This window comes from Bombina bombina, chromosome 2 (genome assembly GCF_027579735.1).
Source record: "Bombina bombina isolate aBomBom1 chromosome 2, aBomBom1.pri, whole genome shotgun sequence".
Taxonomy (NCBI): Eukaryota; Metazoa; Chordata; class Amphibia; order Anura; family Bombinatoridae; genus Bombina; species Bombina bombina.
The window spans coordinates 1287270687-1287293173 of NC_069500.1; the positions used below are offsets into that span (position 1 = coordinate 1287270687).

Genomic DNA, 22487 nt, shown 5'->3' on the forward strand with positions numbered 1-22487 from the left:
CCCTTAAACTGCCAAAGCCCACAACGCAAATAACTAATCACTAAGCCCCCTAACCTAACACCCCCTAAATTAACCTCATTACATAAATTAAAATAAAACTAAATTACAATTAAAATTAAAAAAAACTAACATTACTTTAAAAATAAAAAATACTAAGTTTAAATTAAGCTAAAATTACAGAAAATAAAAAGCAAAATTATCAAAAATAAAATAATTACCTAATCCCTAAGAAAATAAAAACACCCCCTAATCCAAGAAATTACTATCAATAGCCTTTAAAAGGGCCTTTTGTAGGGCAGTGCCCTAAAGAAATCCGCTCTTTTCCTTAAAAAAAATACTAAGTCCAGGTAAAAACCCTTTCAACACATCTCAGGTACTCTTTGTTTTCTTATCTGCTGTCACTGCTGAGAAATAGTAATTAGCAGTAATGCTGATTATCAGGTTGATTATAGTCTATTGTTTGATAATTATCAGCAGAATAACGGTTCCTGATAAGCACTTTTAAATATCAGCACAATCACCAATATTCTATTTATTTTTTGACAGCAAAAGAAAATCAGTTTGTCAAAAAATTATTTTATACTTATCATAGGACAGTCCTGCTCGATGCGCTCACCATGCAAAAACAATACTTACCAGCTAACTTATTAACCCCTTCATTGCCGGGAATTTCAGAAGTGTGCTGTGCAGCTGCAATGAGCAGCATTCTACTTACCCAAAACTAATTGCAAAGTCATGAATGTCTGCTATTTCTGAACAAAAGGGACCTCAGAGATCCTTTTACAACTATTTGTCCTATGACTGCAGTAGTTGTGTGTAAAAAAGCGAGAAACCCAAAGTTTGTGAAAAAGTAAACAATTTTTTTTAAATATGATTGCATTTGGCGTCAAAACAGTGCCATAAATATACCAAAATGGGCCTCCTAGATCAACACCTTGGGTTGTCTATTTAAAAATATATATATAGTATTGCTAAGTAAATAAATAAAAAGCAACAGACTCTATTTCTGTTTAAATGGAGTGACAGCAAAATGCTAAAAGTTCTTCTGTATTTTAGGCAAGTATTTCTGTTTAAATGGAGTGACAGCAAAATGCTAAAAGTTCTTCTGTATTTTAGGCAAGTATTTCTGCAACATTCCCGGTACTGAAAGGGGTTATTGAGTTGAGCCTCACATTTCTGTAATGTTTCAGTACTTTTGTTCTTGAAAGCGCAATTCTTCAATACTTTGCACTTTGATGATGGACAGTGTGTGATCTATTTAAATCCTGCTATTGTAGATCAGAGAAGTAGCTTCTTCCTTCTTCTGAAACATATTTTAATTCTATCTAAGGGACGTGTGCTTAGGAGCCGACCCATTTCTGGAACACTATATGGCAGCAGTTTTGCAATAATGTTATCCTTTTGTAAGAACACTAGATGGCAGCACTTTCACAATATGATCTAATATAAATAACCCATCCAAAACACCTGCCTGCTGTATCCATAATGTCCGTGTTAAAATGGCTTTATAAGTCATTAACACCTATACTTATGGCTTTAGGAACACAAGGTTAGTTGCACACGTCATTTATTAACATCACACACTGTACAAAAGGATCAATAAAAATGTAAAATCTGAATCTGCAAAATGACCGTTATCATTTTCTTTGCATTTCGATTTTCAGTGCCAAACTTCACTGTGAAACACTATTTTGGATTGTGATCACTCAATATCCATGCTGACAGAGGGCCAGATTACAAGTGGAGCGTTATTTAATGCTCACGCTCAAGTGTTGACTGTGCTAGAAGTCAGTTTTTTGCGCCAGTCGTGTAGCACTCGTATTATGATTTAAAAGTAAACTGTTTTCGCTTGTGCGCTAATTCAAAGAGCACAAAAAGCCAAACTTAGAATATCGTACAACCGATAACCTATTCTCCATATAAGCCAATGGAGCAAAAAAAGTGGGGGAAAAACACCTTACTCGCGCAAACACAATGCCATATTCTATTGTATAAATATGTTTTTACATGTTTTCATATTTTAGACATGTATATGTATGTATTTCAATGAATGTCTGCCTTTTTTTCTAACACCTGAGACCTCATATCTTTGAGCCCTTATAATTTTTTGTGCAATATTTTTTTTGTATAATTTTATTAGATGGTGTTATTAAGGTGTAAGTGTACTTTGTAATGTATTTTTTATGTGTTTGTGACTTTTTTTTTGTTTTGCAAAACAGCTAACCAGAGCCTTGCAAATCGCAACTGTACTCAAGCGATCACGTTTACTTTCAACTTGTAATACGAGCGGAAAATCCGACCGGTGCTCGTAACTGTTAGCTCTCCACTTATAATCTGGCCCAATATCAGAGGTTCAAAATTTAATATCAGTCAAAAACAAGATTACAAGTGGTGCGATATTTAGCACTCCCACTTGTGCATTAACTTTGCTAGAAGCAAACTTTTTGTGCGCGTCAGGTAGCGCGCGTAATACAAGTAAAAAGTTAGCCCGGAAACAAAACCCAGCTCCTGCAAAGAGTTGGACTTCAGATATTGTGAAAACGAACGTATTCTCCCCATAGACTTCAATGGAACGTACAAACTCACGCACTAACATGAATTATGCATATTTTACATTCCAATGTTTTTCACATAGAAGACTATGTTCTATTTATTCTTAAAGTGGTAGTAAAGTCCAAATTAAATATTCATGATTCAGATAGAGCATGCCATTTTAAACAACTGACTAATTTACTTTTTTCATCAAATTTGCTTTGTTCTCTTGTTATTCTTAGTTGAAGGCTAATACTAGGTAGGCTCATATGCTAATTTCTAAGCCCTTGAAGGCCACCTCTTATTTGAATGCATTTGACAGTTTTTCACAGCTAGAGGGCGTCAGTTCATGTGTTTCATATAGATAACATTGTGCTCATGCACATGAAGTTATTTAAGTCAGCACTAATTGCCTGAAATGCAAGTCAGGCAGTTAGCAGAAGCTTAGATTAGATACAAGGTAATTACAGAGATAAAAAGTATATTTCTATAACAGTGTTGGTTATGTAAATCTGGGGAATGGTAAATAAAGGGATTGTCTATCTTTTTAAACAATAACATTTTTGGTGTTTACTATCCCTTTAAATAAATATATATATAATTATTTTTTGGTAAAATATATATCTATACCTATATGTCCCAAGCAGTTTGGATAAAGGGTTTTCTACCTGTGTATATATATGACTTTATATACAGTAGGTATAGATATATACAGATATATATAGGAATATCTATTTAAAAGTATTTAGAACGTATTCCCTTATGTAACATTGGAATGTAAAATATTTGCGCATATAGATAGAGATATATATATATGTGTGTGTGTGTATATGAGTATATATGCGCTAATATGTGAGTGTAAATGTGTATATATTTAGACATGTATAGGTATGCATATATTTGTTAAAGCCCTTTTGCTGCCCTTTTTTGTCAAACACCTTATAACTTTTTAAATAGTTTTTTAAATAATTTTTATCAGTTGTGTTTATATGAGTGTAATTGTACTTTTAAGTATATTTATATTGTGTTTAATGCAAATTTTTTCTTCCCCTACCCTTTAAGCAAGCTCTTAAATTGCGCTAACCTGATGAGCGTAGACCACGATTGTGCTCGAGCGAATGTGTTTACTTTCAACTTGTAAAACACGCACTATTTCCGGCTCAAAAATATGGAAAAAAAATTATCACTCGAGCACAAAAGTTAATGCACCATTTGTAGTCTAAGAATAAGTGTTTTATACGTGCATGATATATACTAACAACTAAGCACTGCACTGGAAAACATCTGTATAACAATAAGAGCTAGATTACAAGTGGAGCGCTAATTTATTGCGTGCCCGCAAACGGGCACATTCACCTGTTTACAGATGCGCAATAATTAGCCATTACAAGTGGCTAGTTATTGCTACCGCAAGCTTGCAGTAGTAATTAACCAGAGGTCAGACCTAAAAATGTGTGAGGTCCTTTTTGAAAAAACAAAAAATTCTAGCATTTTATATTTTTTTTAATAAAAACTGCACTAATCAGTTTTTAGGGGTTAAAAGTGATGGTGCAGGGTGTTAGAAAAAAACTACACTGAAAAGTGACTTTATATAGCGGTCTATGGGGACTGTGTGTTCTCTATAAATATATGTATATCCTTATGTACCTATGTATTTATCTTTATATACACATATTCACACATTAATATATATATGTATATATTCATATACATATATATTTAAAATTTCTGCGCTACTTACCCCCTTGGATGCGCTAGTTCTCATGTCATGTCTGCCGGCATGAGAACGAGGCTCCCATTGGAGCCTATGGAAGTGCGCTCTCATGAGCGCAATGCTTCTGTGCAATGGGAGGTTGCGTTCGCAATGCACTTCACTGGTAAAGCGATATTTTGCACTTAATTTGTTCTCTGGCCCTAAATGTTTTTAAAGCATTTTAGCTGTTCTTTTGTTAGTAAATTTTGCTACAATTGAACAGCTCACTGATCTAAAGCTGTCTACCCTGGCAAGATTGCCTAAAATGTCTTGTCAATACTGTGAGGTCCCTCAAAGATTTTTAGAAAGACGCATTTTAGCTTGCGAGCTGTTTATCTTGCTTTGCAGGGTTTTTGATGTGAAGGAGAGACACATATAATTTAATGCTCAAAAAAAGCCCCCAAAACATTTTCCATGATTCCTCTCTGTTCTGGGGAGCTGATCATCAAGCCAAATGTATGTGCTTCTATTCGCCTTTGTTTTGGCCAGTTAGAGCCATAGAAAATATTCTAATGCATTAATCTAAGCAATCTCTGTGTAGCATGTTGCAGGGGTAGTTAGATATAGAACTCACTGTATTTATTTGTGTCCCCAATTACAAGACATTGCTGTTGTGTTGCTATTGAATAATATATCAACCAAGTCTTAAAACAAATTAAAATTATTTTTACAGCAATTATTTATCAATAGCCAAACTCCACCACCATCTGGGCTTTAGTCTTCAGACAAGAAGACTAGTACAGAGTACATTGTTTTGCAGTTGTTACCAGTTAAATCCAATTTGGGACAGATATGTACCAAGGTTAGCATTGAGAAGTCAGCAGGGTTAAATTTTAAGTTCTGGGAATGAGAATTTACACATAAAGGGGGGCACCATAAATAATGAAAGTACACTGCCAATTTGTTTCAATATGCATTATTAAACATTTTATATACAAATCTTAAGGTGTTTACTGTCCCTGTAATGGACTTACTGTGACTGTTTAATGTTTTTGTTAAAGAAGCTGTAATATACTCCAGTGTTTGCAATGATACATGTTATTGACCCCCCTCAGGGGATAGTTATTTATATATATATATATATATATATATATATATATATATATATATATATATATATATATATATATATGATCAAAAGGGTGTATGCACTCTCACCATCGGTAGCAACTGCCAGGGTGCTATTGTTGGTAATACAAATAGAAAGGTAAATAAGCACTCACTGGTCTTCTGACATCTGTGACAAAAACGTATTTATTCAATTGTAAAACACAATTAGATACAAATTAGACCAATTAAGAATTGACTTCAGATGTAAATAAAATAAAACTTATATGGCTCATTAGTAGACTTTGAACTCATTTTCATCTGGGCATCCCTAATGCAGACATTGCTTTCTGTTGACTGTTCTTATTGAAGGATGTAAAATGCAGCATGGATATTCAGTTTGTTGTTCTGAGAGGTCCTTAAGGCTGGCTCACTAGTAGCCGTTGCTGAAAACAGCAGTGAAAAGAATCTACGGCATCCACATATCAGCAATTCAGCCAGTAAGAAATGAACTGTAGCTGTGCACATGTTTCTGTCTGTGCTTTTTTTTCATGAAGGATCCGGACATCTGCAGTTACTATAGGCGTGGGGATCGGAGAGGCCTTGGCAGACGATCTGTGTGCCATAGTTTTACTCTACAGAAACCTGTTCTGTGCAGCACTGCACCCACTTACTGGGTTTAGAACAAAATATCACTACAAGCAGAATGGCTTCAGGAAAAAATCATCAGCCTGGGGTATATACTGGACCTAATGCACACCAATTATACTGCCCACAGGAATATTCCCAGGAATTGCATATACAAATGTGCAAGAAAATAGCACAATTAACTAAGGTAAGGAAAATATTATACATGACAGTCTACATCAGAGTACTCTTTAGCATGCTGCTGCAGTAATAAATCAGGGGCAAACCTGTTAGAGAAAATTGAGAGAATATAATGCAATATTCTTAGCAAATTGCATAACAATACACTGAAAAATGCAGCACAAGATTAAAAATAATAATTATAAATAGAAAAGAATATCATAATAACTTTTATTACTTGTTGAATACATTGTTTCTTAATCCAAGTGGAATATATATATATATATATATATATATATATATATATGAAGTATGTGTGTATGTATATATATATATATATATATATATATACAGTATATATAAATATAAAATATGTATGTGCAGGTGGAAAGAGACAGACTGACAAACAAATGGACGGATGGATAGATAGATATTCATAGCTAAACTTTGATATGGCTAAAGAAAAATCTGTATTAATGATTGTTCCTCCGCTCAAATGGCTTGCCATTCCCAGTATTAAAAAAAAAAAAAAAACACCCTGTTTTTTCATCAAAATATGAATGGAGAATGTTTACAATATTTACTGAAATAAACATCGCCAAATGACCCACACACAGCTATAGCTAAAAAATGTTCCAGACATATATATGTCAAGATCATATATTAAGCCTATTATGAGCTATTATTATTTACTCTTTGGGATTATATCCAGTTTATTTTAAAGATAATTACAATGTCTCTTTTACAAAGCTTACATGTACTACAGATACAATCAATAGCAGCACCTATTATAAAGGGACATTAAATTAAAAATATAATTCCACATAAAATATTTAATTATGTATAAATTAAAAAAACTTTGCAGTACACATTCATAATTTAATGTACCTACTTTTACTGTAATTTTACTCTAAAAACTGTAGTTCAATGGCATGCAGAATCTCAACACTCCTACACAGTGATTGGCTGACATGTGCAAGAGCTACAGCAAAGATAAAAAAAAAAATAAACATTAAAAAGGCAAGCAAAGAAATGCATATTTTTCTAATAATATTACTAATTAAAATGCTTCAAAAACATACATTTTCCCTGCAGGTTTTAGGCAAAGCAGTGAATAAATACTTATGCTTAAATGCAAAAAAAAATACTTTAAAGGGACAGTCTACTACAAAATTGTTATCGTTTAAAAAGATTGATAAAACCTTTATCTACCCATTCCCCAACTTTGCACAACCAACATTGTTACATTAACATACTTTATAACCTTTAAACCTCTAAATTTCTGCCTGTTTCTAAGCCCATGCAGGCCGCCTTTATTTCGGGGAATTTTTATAGCTTTTCACAGCAAGACCCTTGCTCATTAATGTGTGCCATATAGATAATGTTGTGCTCACTCCTGTAGAATTATTCATGAGTCAACACTGATTGTCTAAAATGCAAGCCTGTAAACAGCACTGAGATAAGGAGGCAGTCTTCAGAGGCTTAGATACAAGGTAATCATAAGAAATGTATTAATATAACCGTCTTGGTTGTGCAAAACTGGGGAATGGGTAATAAAGGGATCATCTATCTTTTTAAACAATAACAAGACTGTCCTTTAAACCGTTTCAGTCAATTATTTTGCTATGTGTTAAAGTCAGGAGTGGATTCCTTCCAGGCAGGTGTTATATTCCACTGAGCTTGCAAAGTGTCCCACCTGACTTTTTGTGGGTTTTTCACATTTTCAAAAACATTTGAAACCACTAGAAAACACCCTTGCACTGCATTAATTTTAATAACACTTTGCATTGAGTTTATTTCAAATTGTTTTTCTAATCCATCAGAACACACTTTTTTTTTGCATGATTTTTGTACTTCTTAAATGGAGCTTAAAGGGACATGAAACCCAAATTTTTTCTTTCGGGATTTAGAAAGAGCATGTCATTTTAAACAACTTTCTAATTTACTTCTATTATCTAATTTGCTTCATTCTCTTGATATCACTTGCTGAAAAGCATATCTAGATATGCTCAGTAGCTTCTGATTGGTTGCTGCACATAGAGGCCTTGTGTGATTGGCTCACACATGTGCATTGCTATTTCGTCAACAAAGGATATCAATCTAAAGAATTGAGCAAATTAGATAATAGAAGTAAATTGGAAAGTTGTTTAAAATTACATGCCCTATCTGAATCATGAAAGTTTAATTTTGACTAGACTGTCCCTTTAAAAGGGAAACTGTAGTTAGAAAACGAACTTTGGAGAAAAAAAAATACGTTTTTGTAATATATAGATATTAAGAATTTTGCAGCTTAAGTTGTTAAAATTTCACCTGCAAAATTTTTAATACAATAGTACAATATATTGCAAAAATAATATTTAATTAATTATTTTGTCAAACATTGTACTTTGTTTTCTGGCTAAAGTGTAAAAACTGCATTCAAACACATTAGGCAGCTATCAATACTGAATCAAGTAGTTACTTTTATCTGCAATCTCTAATTAATTAAACAGTTAATTAGCCTGGTTTTCCAGTGTCTTCTCATTGCATTCACTTGTATTAATTTGTCAGAAGTATTCCAATCCATCTGAAAATGCTTTTAGAGCAGCCATTCTCATTTTGGACTTATGTTTTTGAACAGCCTTTGAGGCTCATTTATCAAATTCCGAATGGAGCGTAAGGGCCTGTGTTTCTGGCGTGTCTTCAGATTCTCCAGAAACAGCAGTTATGAAGCAGCGGTCTAAAGACCGCTGCTCCATAACCCTTTTTAAACAATAACAAGACTGTCCTTTAAACCGTTTCAGTCAATTATTTTGCTATGTGTTAAAGTCAGGAGTGGATTCCTTCCAGGCAGGTGTTATATTCCACTGAGCTTGCAAAGTGTCCCACCTGACTTTTTGTGGGTTTTTCACATTTTCAAAAACATTTGAAACCACTAGAAAACACCCTTGCACTGCATTAATTTTAATAACACTTTGCATTGAGTTTATTTCAAATTGTTTTTCTAATCCATCAGAACACACTTTTTTTTTGCATGATTTTTGTACTTCTTAAATGGAGCTTAAAGGGACATGAAACCCAAATTTTTTCTTTCGGGATTTAGAAAGAGCATGTCATTTTAAACAACTTTCTAATTTACTTCTATTATCTAATTTGCTTCATTCTCTTGATATCACTTGCTGAAAAGCATATCTAGATATGCTCAGTAGCTTCTGATTGGTTGCTGCACATAGAGGCCTTGTGTGATTGGCTCACACATGTGCATTGCTATTTCGTCAACAAAGGATATCAATCTAAAGAATTGAGCAAATTAGATAATAGAAGTAAATTGGAAAGTTGTTTAAAATTACATGCCCTATCTAAATCATGAAAGTTTAATTTTGACTAGACTGTCCCTTTAAAAGGGAAACTGTAGTTAGAAAACGAACTTTGGAGAAAAAAAAATACGTTTTTGTAATATATAGATATTAAGAATTTTGCAGCTTAAGTTGTTAAAATTTCACCTGCAAAATTTTTAATACAATAGTACAATATATTGCAAAAATAATATTTAATTAATTATTTTGTCAAACATTGTACTTTGTTTTCTGGCTAAAGTGTAAAAACTGCATTCAAACACATTAGGCAGCTATCAATACTGAATCAAGTAGTTACTTTTATCTGCAATCTCTAATTAATTAAACAGTTAATTAGCCTGGTTTTCCAGTGTCTTCTCATTGCATTCACTTGTATTAATTTGTCAGAAGTATTCCAATCCATCTGAAAATGCTTTTAGAGCAGCCATTCTCATTTTGGACTTATGTTTTTGAACAGCCTTTGAGGCTCATTTATCAAATTCCGAATGGAGCGTAAGGGCCTGTGTTTCTGGCGTGTCTTCAGATTCTCCAGAAACAGCAGTTATGAAGCAGCGGTCTAAAGACCGCTGCTCCATAACCCTGTCCGCCTGCTCTGATGAGGTGGACAGAGATTGCCACAATTCATTGATTGACACCTCCCTACTGGCGGCCGATTGGCTGCGATTCTGCAGGGGGCGGCGTTGTACCAGCAGCTCACAAGAGCTGCTGGTGCATTGCTGAATACAGAGTGCGTATTGCTCTCCGGATTCAGCGATGTCTTTCGGACCTGATACGCACTGTTGGATCAGGTCCGACAGACATTTGATAAATAGGCCTCTTTACCTCATAAAACACAATTTTGGCTTGTTTTCAGCATGTGAAAATACATAATGTGACTCAGGTCTAATCTCATGATTGGACAAATTTCCCAGATAGGGAATCTGTCCATTCACATTTGTGGCAGTGAAGCAGCATCTTCTACCCTGCATTTATCATTGCATATGTACTTGTGTCTTCGAATATGTACTGCCATATCATATATAAAAAGCATGGTTAATATCATTACTAGTGTAAATTGGCAGTATAAGTGCTTGTCAATTATCTGCTCTGTTCTAATGATAGGCCATCATGAGTCACGCTTGCCAACCGATTATTGTATAGAATAAATAAAGAGCTCAACCAGGAAATAAAAGTAAATAGTTAGCACCCATGGGCAGCACTTTTAGCCCAGAATGTAACTTTTAAAAGGAAGAACTTTCAAGCAGTTTGTCAGTGTGTCCAGCCCTGAAATTGTAGGCATTCCCTATTTAGTTGACGGGCAATAGCTACATAATTAGTGTGTATAATGTATGTAATTTGCCTTTTAAAACTGATATGTTATTTGGAAAACATTTGGAGTGATTGCTAAAGGTCAGGGCAGCAGTTTTTTTTTTTTTGCTAACACCCGAATCTGGTCATTTTAACACTGAACCTCCTAGATACAAAAAACTAAATTGTTTGGAAATAAGGGAGATAACGTGTAAATATCCATGGACTACATATATTTAAAGTAGAAACATTTTCATTTTTCAGTAAAGACGGCCTTCGAGTGATAGGCAGCCCTGATACTAGATTTTATGTTTATGATTAACTTTCTTATTAATCTTCTAGATTTTGTTATTGTACAGAATATTCATTCACATTGGATATTACTTTATTCACATAAGGAAACTCTGTTTCATTTCATGTTGCTCTTTCGTATTGGGAAAGGGGACCTATAAATCACTGTAGAAGGAGATTGTATTATTTTAATTGTTAAATTATTTTGTTCTTTGTATTGTGAAGACGTCTGGATAATCTTAAATTTGTATGTTTAAGGGGATGGTAAATCCTACATGATGAAAGTTCCTTTATTTGTTTGAAGCGTTTGCCGCACTGAGCTGCTCAGGCAGCCCGGGGAAGACTGCTATTTTGCTGAGAGGTGACGTTTCTACCTCTTAGCAAATAGTGCTGCGCTCCAAATGGCGCCAAGCCAGATAGCCCACACAGTTATTGGCTAAGAGGTGGAAACGTCACTTCTCAGCAAAATAGCGTTCTGCCGTGGGATGCCTGAGGCGCTCAGTGTGGCGAACACTTTAAACAAATAAATAAACTTTCAGCATTAAGTATTTTATACTTCATGACTGAAAGTTCCCTTCATTTCTTCCAATGGTAAATCCTAGCGTTTGATAAACGCTAGGATTTACCATCCCTTTAAATGAACTGAAAGGGAGTATTATAGATCAAGAAAGGGTAGCAACATGTATTTCAACAGCCTCTGTATAACTGCTTAATTTTATATATATATTTGTACAAAACACAACTGTTAGTAATGTGCAGTCACAAGAGGTAAGGACAACATCTGTAGGAGAGGTAAACTTCCTTCCCAGTAGGTAAAAGCCTTATAAGATCCAATCTTGTTTTTTATTTTCCATGTTGGATATTTTATTTCCCTTGTAGGTAATTTAAGTTGTTCTTCATAAAATGCTTAAATTCCCTTGTGGTATACCAGGACGTCCTAAGTGTCTTGTTATCTCACATTTAGCAAGAAGATAGGGAGGGGAACACTCAGAGACATTAACCAAATAGAGAGCACTATATAGGCCTCCATTTATGAGGCAATTTTAGTGCAGACTGGCAACCCAAAAGCTAAGAAGCAACAGTCTTATGACGCAGCTTCTTAACGTGTTAGTAACCTCAGAAGTTATAGATTCCAAATATCCCAGTCTCATTTCTCCGGGGTGACTGACAAGCCTTTCCTTCGTACAAAAGGTGGTGACTGACTGAACCCCCGAAGGGATTTGAACAGGTTCCCTGTTTGGGAACTTTATCTACGCACACACTGATAAATGTGGACCACAGTACAGTATTTGTTTTTTATTGTTTCAATGAAAGCAGTTGTTAGTACAATGAGACCTAAGGTATGTAGCACATATGCATAAAAGCTTTATTTTTAGACTTATTAGTAATATTAGCCACTGTATAATATTAGTGACATTAGTCTATTTTTCAAGTTCATAAATAATAATAAAAAAAACTAATACAATGTTCATAAACAGACACTACAAGGGTTGTCAGTGGTACGTCTTCATGTAACGTACAACTGCAGAGGCAGCTATGTAGCCCTTAGGATGCATACTCACTCATATAAGCCTGTTAACTGAGATAAAAAGCAGCTAATGATAAATACAGTCCTTTATGTTTATATTTCATGTTTTTGTTCACCGTACTTCAGTTGGATAATTATAAACATTTAATTTTCATTTAATATTAAATCAGAGTTTTGTAAGGAGGATTAAGCTATAGTTATCAATGGTTTCACTGTGTACCTTTTTATATAAATAGATTAATGATCTCCTCTATTTAGCACTGATTTTATTCAATAGTTGAACTGACTCATTTTCTACAAAGACAAAAGATATGATATGTATGAACCTACCAGACTGCATCATAAGGGCACAGAAATGTGAAAAAAAATATTATTTTTTCAGACTCTTCTCCTTTTCATCTCTGGCGTCCTTTAGAACCTGTTATAGTTAGATGTACAGCTTGCAATCAGCAATATGAAAACTAGTGTTTCAAGTTGTTTTATATTTCAAAAGAAGGCAATAATTTGTCAGCCCTATTAAGAGTTCTCATATACTATTATGTAATAGCCAACAAAATCACAATCCTATGCTGAGGATATTAAGATGTGCTTAGCGAATCATCTGTACATTCATCAAATAAAGGCGCTTGCAATTTATCTTCATCTCCTTGTATTCTTTCTTTTGTATAACAATATTAGGGCAGTCAATAGTGTCAAAGTTATTTGGCAAGCCCGAAAAAAAGACAACACTGATCACTGTCATTCTTTCACTTTACATAGCTTCTTATAAGCCTCCTAAAAATGTTGAGTACAAAAGATTACTGTATGAAAAATAAAGGTTTGTTCATTCTATCAACACTTGATTCTCATTGGAAGAAGTCTGTCTGAAATAATGAAACACAGCCAGCAGTTTTACAGACAAGAAAAGACAGGGATGGTCTCTATTAGTGGCTTCAGATGCTCACTGCAGTAACAATAGATGGTTAAAAGTGAACAATTTCCTTAACTGTATGTGCATCTACATCAGTTCTGCAATAAAAAAAATGTAGATCCCTTCTTCTTTGCTGTAATCCACTAAAATTTCCTTGGATGTTCAAGTGGGGAATGCTCTTTTTTTATGCATTGGGCAAACTGAAAGATAAAACACTGTAAGGAAAAAAAAAAATTCCTAAGTCAATAGCCTAGATTCAGCAAAACGCATTGGTGAAACTAATATTTAGCTGGGGAAAAAAACTCAATGCAACTTCAACTCTCAAACATTACAGAATTCCTAAAGCTTTGTATCCGCCCCCTTGTCAGAGAGCCAGCATGATCAACTCCATTGAAATCAGTCGGGTCACTTTTGCACGGTCATTAACTTCCTTTCACATAGAAAGACCGGCATCACAATTTTTTTTGCAACGAAAAAGTGCCTACCCAATCAATGTGGATTACAAATGATAAATATCAAGCATGGCCTATGATCCCTATTCGTTTGCCCTGAGGAAACCCCTTGACGCAGTGGTCACGTGGGGGTGAAACGCGCGTCGGCAGTGACGTGCACGGAGTGGGTCGCTCAGCCCTGGAACAAACAAAGTCCGCAATCCAATGGAAACTTTTGGCAACTAATGTGAGCAGTATGGATACATGATTGCTGCTTCTCTTTACTCGGAAGGAAGGCTCCAAGATTAATTATGCCGGTACTTCGATTGAGGGAAGGAATTTCACCCCTCTGAGAGAGTAAATATATGGCGTTTGAATTCTGGACAGTGTGTGAAAATTATACCATACGTTCGGATGTCATACAAACAACCACTTGCCATGCCATGTGATTTAATATGTTATATGGACATATCATTTGCCCTTTGTTTCCTTGCATATAATTCTGACATTTAATTCTATTTGTCAATCTGTTTAGTGGTATTGTCACCTTGATATTAGGAAGACCAGGCATAGATCCTAATAATAATTTCATGACACCGAATCCTTTCTATATGTTAGGGGTGCCCTCTGAAATAGGTGTTGCTTGGCTTCCCACTAGGTTTCAATCCACCTCTCTATAAGTCAGATTTATTTATGTATTTAACACTACATGCATATGTGTTTACAATATACATATATACCTTCTTGTTTATATTAATGTGGCTAACACCTGTTTTGACAAACATAGATCCTCAATGATTAACATGTTGGCTGATTAGTGCAGGCACTGCACTGCCATCCCCTGTTAGAGGTGTTGTTTGTTAATCCAAGCCACTAATTGACTGTATGTATGAATGTATGTTGCGGCTTTGATGTCCTAGGACTGTGTGACCTGTATTTCTCTGTGCAATTTAATAGTGATTCCTGTGAAAGCCAGAATCAGGGTCTCTGTCTGATGCAGGCTTGCAGGAGTTGTGCTGCACCGCTTTGTATTTTCCCTATTTTTGGGTTATATGTAAAGGTTATTTAACCTATTAAAATGAAAATGCTGATATCCCTGTCTTTTGTGTAGCTATTTATTTGATATCTACAATTCTCTCTTTTTCTTAGTTTTTTCTATATACATATTTTAAGGGTCTGCATTTTCAATCCTTAAAACAGGTTTAGCTGTGTCCAGCTTAAGGGCCCAGCCTATTCTTTAGTAACAGCCTACTCCTACTTTTAACATATAAGCAGATGTGAATTTGTCTACTCCAGAATTGTTATTGTTTTAAAAGATAGATAATCCCTTTTTACCCATTCCCCAATTTTGCATAACCAACACTGTTATATTAATACACTTTTTACCTCAGTGATTAACTAAGCCTCTGCAGACTGCCCCCTTATATCAGTTCTTTTGACAGTTTTGCATTTTAGCCAGTCAGTGGCAGTGCCCTCTCATAAGTAACTCCACAATGGTATCTATATGGCCCACATGAACTAGCGCTGCCTAGCTGTAAAAAACTGTCAAAATGCACGTAGATAAGAGGTGGCCTTTAAGGGCTTAGAAATTAGCATATGAGCCTACCTAGCTTTAGCTTTCAACAAAGAATACCAAGAGAACTAAACAAATTTGATTATCTGAATCATGAAAGTTTTATTTTGACTAGACTGTCCCTTTAACAATTACATTCATTTAGAAAAATCCTTTTGTAAACGTTTGTGCAGTTGTAATGATTGTTTTATCATGTTGCTAGTGATATATATATATATATATATATATATATATATATATATATATATATATATTATTTTCTTCAGGGATTAGCTCTCACCATGTGGATCAAGAACTGCAAGGATGTCAGGAATGATTATTATTCTAAACATATTAAGGATCTGCACTCACTGAAAAAATAAACATTTAGGAACAGACTACAAGTGGCGTGCTATTTAGCTCTTCCGCTCATGCACCAACATCGCCAGAAGTAAACTTTTAATGCGCGCGTTTTACAAGGTGAAAGTAAAATGTTTGTGAGCGAGTGAAACCCGACGCGCACTAACTTCAAGACTTCGGATATCGCAACCGTGTTAACTTCTCCCCATAGACTTCAATGGAGCGCGCAGATTTGAAAAAAAAAACTAACACTTATCGCACACATGCTAACCTGACACTGATTTTGACCAACTGCGCTAAACTGTATGTAGTTATGAATATTTTACATTCCAATGTTCTTCACATAAAAGAAAATGTTCTATTTATTTTAAATAGATATTTCTATGTATATTCTGATGTATTTAATATATGTATGTATATATATATATATATATATATATATATATACAGATATATATAGGAATATATATTTCAAAATATATAGAACATTTTCCCCATGTGAAGCATTGGAATGTAAAATATTTACATTACATACACTGTAAAACACATTATCATTATTAAATATTAACATTTTATAAAAAATTATGTTCCATGTTTTCAGGTATTTGAGTTGAAAGGGCTTCATAGTATATATACATGTGTTTATATGTGTATATATATATATATATATATATGTATGTACATATTTAGACATGTATATGTATGTATATATATATATTTATATTATAGGCCTTTCCATTCAAATACCTTGTCATTTACCAAAAACCTTTTAACCCTTATAAAAAAAAATTTAAAATATTTTAATGAATATTTTTATTAGATAGTGTATATCTATATATAAGTGTAACACTTTATTTTAATGTATTTGTGTTTGGTGCAATGTTTTATTTAGCCATAACCCTTAAAGGGACATGAAACCCAATGTTTTTCTTTCATGATTTAGAAAGAGCATGCTATTTTAAACAACTTTTCAATTTACTTCTATTATCTATTTTCCTTTATTCTTTTGATATCCTTTGTTTAAAAGCATATCTAGATAGGCTCAGTAGCTGGTGATTGGTAGCTGCACACAGATACCTCCCATGATTTTCTCACCTGTGTGCATTGCTATTTTTTCAACAAAGATTATCTACATAATTAAACAAATTAGATAATAGAAGTAAGTTGTAATGTTGTTTAAAATTGTATTCTCTATCTGAATCATGAAAGAAAACTTTTGGGTTTCATGTCTCTTTAAGTCCCGCTGTCCGGACAAGCGCAAATTTAGTTTGCTCCCATGCGGTTGCATTTACTTTCAACTTGTAATACTCACGCAAGTTAGCGTGGGCACGATATTTCAATATTACACAAACTATTACACAAACTAATGTAAGCCTGTTACTTGTAATCTAGCCCTTATTTGGTAATGTTTTAGGCACCAATTTCTCCTTCAAACTGACTGGGTGTTCTGGGCAATAAAAGGTTTTATTCACTACTGCATTGGTGTTCTGGGTAATCAACATGTATAATCGATGTTTTATAGGGCAATCGAGGGGTTAAATTACTGCTGCATGTGTTAACATATAGGGGCCCATTTATCAAAGCGTCAATCTAGACGCATTTGCGGAGGTCAATACACTCGCCAGACATCGCTGATACGAATCTACATTTGATGGTCTTATTTATCAACACAATTAATAAAGAAAGAGTGGTCCTAAGAAGTACTGTTTTTTATGTATCTCTTTTGGGCGGACTTGTTTATATTGATTTATCTTATATATTCAAAGAGTCATCACCCAAAAGTGTGCTATAGCATAATATTGTATAAGCATACAAAAATAACCGATTTATAGATAGGTACACAAATAAAATTAGCAAAAAAAAAAGCTTCAAGTACAGTTAAAATTTAACCTTTATTATGTTATAAAATAAAAGACAGCTCTATTTTGCTAAGAAAAATGCTACCATGAAATAATCAAAAACACATCTCTGCTGGGCAGCCAACAATTAATATTAACATAATAGGTTAGTATGGTATGCGGGTAAAGTATGTCAGACTCACTATAAGCTCAATGATTCAATAGTATAAGTTGGACTAAGAGTCTCATATTCATATCCAGGGCCGGCCTTAGGGCAAGGCGGCTGCCTCGGTCCCGGGAGTTAGGGAGCCCCGCGATTGTGCCAACTTTATTTTTTTTAAAACATTTTTTCTTTTACAAGATACGAAGAGTCCACGGATTTCATCCTTACTTATGGGATATCGCCTCCTGGTCAGCAGGAGGAGGCAAAGAGCACCACAGTAGAACTGTATATATAGCTCCTCCCTTCCCTCCCCCTCCAGTCATTCTCTTTGCCTGTGTTAGTGATAGGAAGAGGTAAAGTGAGGTGTTAGTTTAGATTCTTCAATCAAGAGTTTATTATTTTTATTGTAGTGCCTATGTGTGCTACTTTGTTCTAGGGTGTAGCCTAGACCAGATCAGTCTCTTCAGTAAAAAAAGAGAAGCATCTGTTGGCTTCAAAGCAATGGGAACTGGTGGGATATAAATCTCACTGTGCCTCCCATATACTGATGCTGCCCTTGCATTGAAAACCTGAGACATTCTAACTCAGGACTTTTGTTTATTTCCAGGCCCATAGGAGGGAGAAGACCTCTTATGCCTGAAACCTGCCTTACTACCAGGAAGATGAGGTTAGTGCTGACTTTATTCTGGGGTAAGAAGACACAGGATAAGTTTGGGCACTTTATTTTTCCATGGGACCTCATGGTAATGATGGTAAGGTCTCCTAGCATACTAGGGGTTAATATGACAGTATGAATTGTGACACTCTCTCAGCGGTTCTCATGGCTTATAGTAACCGTCCGGGAGATTTATTATGGGCACCGAAGTGCTCTGTGAGAGGTTCAGATTTCACATTCATAAGATTATGTCCTGTGAACTCGATGTAAGGGCTTCACTATCGAGCAGGACTACGCTAACTTGCTTCCGAAACTGTTCTGTGATTTATCCCGGTGGCTCATTTAAAATGGCGACCGGGAGATGGCCAGACGGATCGGGTGGGTGAGAATATGTGTTTAACCTTCGATCTCTGCTCACTGTGTGTGGCGTAAGAGTTTTGGAAGAATCTACGCAGTTTATTTTCTCCCGGTGGCTCAATTTACAAAATAAAGATGGCGACCAGGAGATGTTTTCAGTTTACGCCCACGGGGCTTAGAAGTGTATTCATTACACGTTTTATATTTCTCCTGGTGACTCCATTAGTATAATTCTGATGACGGCAAGGAGACGTCTTCTACATGCCCACGGGGCATGTGTGTATTGCAAGGCTTGTATGCGGCACGTTTTCAGTAAAGGGTACAATTGATAATTACCTAATCTGAGGGACTGCATAGTTTATTTTTTCCGGTGACTCACTCTATCTAATGTTTTGAGGGTGACCGGGAACTGTTATTTGATGCGCTCACGTTACTTATGGGTTTGCTCGAAACAGAATACACACCCTGTGTGACTGTGCTTCCCTTTTTCGTTTACATACGGTTCAGAGGTTGCTTGCTCTACGAATCTGTGTAGTTATTTCTCCCGGTGCCTTATTTAAAAAGTAATGGGGTCTGGGAGTTGCCCTTTCGTATGCCTGTTTGACATAATCTCTGTTCCTTGTTCAATTCATTCTTGGGAATGGAACAGCAGCGCATGTAAGATAAAGTTACTTTATAAGCGGTTAAGTCACAGAAATTTAAAGAGACAGTACCATGTTTTCCGTCTAAGGTGATGGCTGTTAAGAGTCTGGTGACATCAGTTAGTACCCGCCACGCTTTAATATTTAAAGTCTCCAAATTTCTTTATGACTCACAGGCAGTGCTCTGCGGGTCTCTGCAGGGACTTTGTTTTTAAGATACTTAGTAACGTCTACCTACAGCCGTCTTTATGTTGTTATAAGATGTTTATGCATGTCAGAAATAAAACACTCTTTTAACATTTAAAGAGACAGTACATTTTATTTAAGGGAATTGCGGCTGTTTTGTTGTTGGTTAACTCATCCTTAGTTGCGTAGGATGCTGCACATTCCCACATGCATGCGTTGCTTCAGATTTAAGAGTGCAAGCCATCTGGTGGTGAAGAGGTTAGAACCACAGACTGGGAAACAGCAGCAACAAACAAAGAATCAGGTCCCAGGTTCAAGCCCAGGCTGGGTTATGACACCCTTTCTCCCCTTGTTTGTTTGGACCCAGGTACAGCTCCTGATTTCTCTTGAGTTTCATATTTGAAAGAACAGTATCGTGTCCTATGTTTAAATTGGATTACGGCTTGTTCAAATTTATTTTTTCTTTTTGACCCTACTCCCTCTTCAGCATTTGCTGTTGGGGAGTCTGTTAACTATTGGCCAACAAATTTCTCCTATGGGTTCTAATCAAAATTTTATGGCCGTCATATAGTGCCCTGCGTGTCCTTCACACTCGCTTCGGGGTTCGGATGCTTTCTTTCTTTTTACCATGACTTTGAAGCATAGCCGGAGGACTTGCTATTCTAACGTTTTCTCCTTGTTACTGAGAATTTCGATTTCAGATGGAATTGGTGCCTTAGGCATTCCTTCTATTTACAACACTGTTTTCCAGGGCTGTGTCAGCTATAAGGCTGGAAAGGAGTAGTTTTCATCACTCCGTGAACTTCTATATCCTTAGAGGATGTTCCTGATGGACTAACCTTCGTTATGGGCCTCACGACGGGGTCTCCAATGGCGACCATCTGTGTACTTTACTACCGTCACTGGTGTGACGGCATATTGGTTAATTCTTTTTCTACCTTACAGTTATCAAATTGGGAGCGTAGGTGGCTCTGTACCAGCTCGTGGTACCTTATAGTTAGAGCATTGTCTTTTGTATCTATGTGCTCTATGACTAAACTTGGAGTTGAAATATTCCTTCCCCGGAGGAAGGTTTCTTCTTTCATGATTGTCTGTCGACCAGATAAATAGAGAGGCGTTCTTACGCTGTGTAAGGGATCTTTCCTCCATGGGAGTAATATGTCCCGTCCCAATACAAGAACATGGGCAGGGGTTTTACTCCACTCTCTTTGTAGTTCCCAAAATTGGGGGAACGTTCCGATCTATTCTAGACCTTAAAAGTCTAAACAAGTTTTTCAGAGTTCCATCATTCAAGATGGAGACTATTCTTACCATACTTCCATTGACCCAGAAGGGTCAATTTATGACTACCGTGGATCTAAAGGATGCATATCTACATGTTCCTATATACAAGGATCATCACAAGTTCTTCCGTTGTGCCTTTCTGGACAAACTTTTTCAGTTCATGGCTCTTCCTTTCGGGCTGACCACAGCACCCAGAATTTTTACAAGGGTTCTGGGGTCTCTGCTGGTGGTTCTCAGGCTGCGGGGCTTTGCAGTAGCGCCTTATCTGGACGATATTCTGATATTCTGACGTCATCTTACCAACTAACGAAGTCTCATACTGACTTTGTTCTGTCCTTTCTAGGACTCACGGGTGGAAAGTACATCTAGAGAAGAGTTTGCTAGTCCCACAGACAAGGGTTCTTTTCTTGGGAACTCTAATCGACTCTCTATCCATGAAAATCTTTTTGACGGAAGTCAGAAAGTTAAAGATTCTGACTACATGCTGATCCCTTCAGTCCAATCCTCGGCCATCAGTGGCTCAGTGCAAATAGATTGGGATCAGGAGACAAGGGATTCTCTTCTTTGGTGGTTGTCGCCGGATTATCTGTCCCAGGGGATGTGCTTCCGCAGACCTTCATGGGTGATAGTGACAACAGACGCCAGCCTCTTAGGATGGGGTGCAGTCTGGAATTCCCTGCAGGTTCAGGGTGTGTGGACTCGGTCGGAGTCTCTACTTCCCATCAACATTCTGGAGTTGGGAGCGATATTCAATGCGCTTCAGGCTTGGCCTCGGTTGGCTTCGGCCAAATTCATCCGATTTCAGTCGGACATCTTCACGACTGTGGCTTACATCAATCATCAGGGAGAAATAAGGAGTTCCTTAGCAATGACAGCAATAACCAAGATAATTCAGTGGGTGGAAGCTCACTCTTGTTATCTGTCAACAATCTACATCTCAGGAGTGGACAACTGGGAAGCGGATTTTTTGTGCAGACAGACGTTTCATCCGGGCGGAGCTGGATCTTATGGCGTCTCGTCAGAATACCAAGATCGCGAGATACGGATCCAGGTCCAGGGATCCTCAGGCCGAACTGATAGATGCCCTGGCAGGGCCTTGGTAGTCAACCTAGCTTATGTGTTTCCACCGTTTTCTCTCCTTCCCGGGTGATTGCTTGAGTCAATCAGGAGAGGGCTTCAGTGATCCTCATCACTCCTGCGTGGCTTCACAGGACTTGGTATGCCGATCTGGTGGACATGTCCTCTCTGCCGTCGTGGAAGCTTCCATTGAGGCAGGACCTTCTCATTCAGGGACCTTCCATGATCCGAATTTCATTTCTCTGCAGCTGACTGCTTGGAGATGGAACGCTTGATTTTATCTAAGCGAGGGTTCTCTGATTCGGTCATTGATACCTTGATCCAGGCACGTAAGCCTGTTACTAGACGGATTTACCATGAAATATGGTGTAAATATCTTTATTGGTGTGAATCCAAGGGCTACTCATGGAGTAAGATTAGGATTCCTAGGATGTTATTTTTTTCTCCAAGACG

General features: G+C 36.2%; 1 protein-coding gene across 1 annotated transcript in view; it reads left to right on the forward strand.

Moving 5' to 3' along the window:
• The first annotated feature begins 5899 nt into the window (after window positions 1–5899).
• FAM184B (family with sequence similarity 184 member B) overlaps window positions 5900–22487 on the forward strand; it is a 184920-nt gene continuing 168332 nt past the window's right edge. The window contains exon 1 of the mRNA XM_053704104.1: window positions 5900–6167. Coding sequence (XP_053560079.1) covers window positions 6039–6167 — 129 coding nt within the window. The 5' untranslated portion in view covers window positions 5900–6038. The remainder of the gene's footprint in view (window positions 6168–22487) is intronic.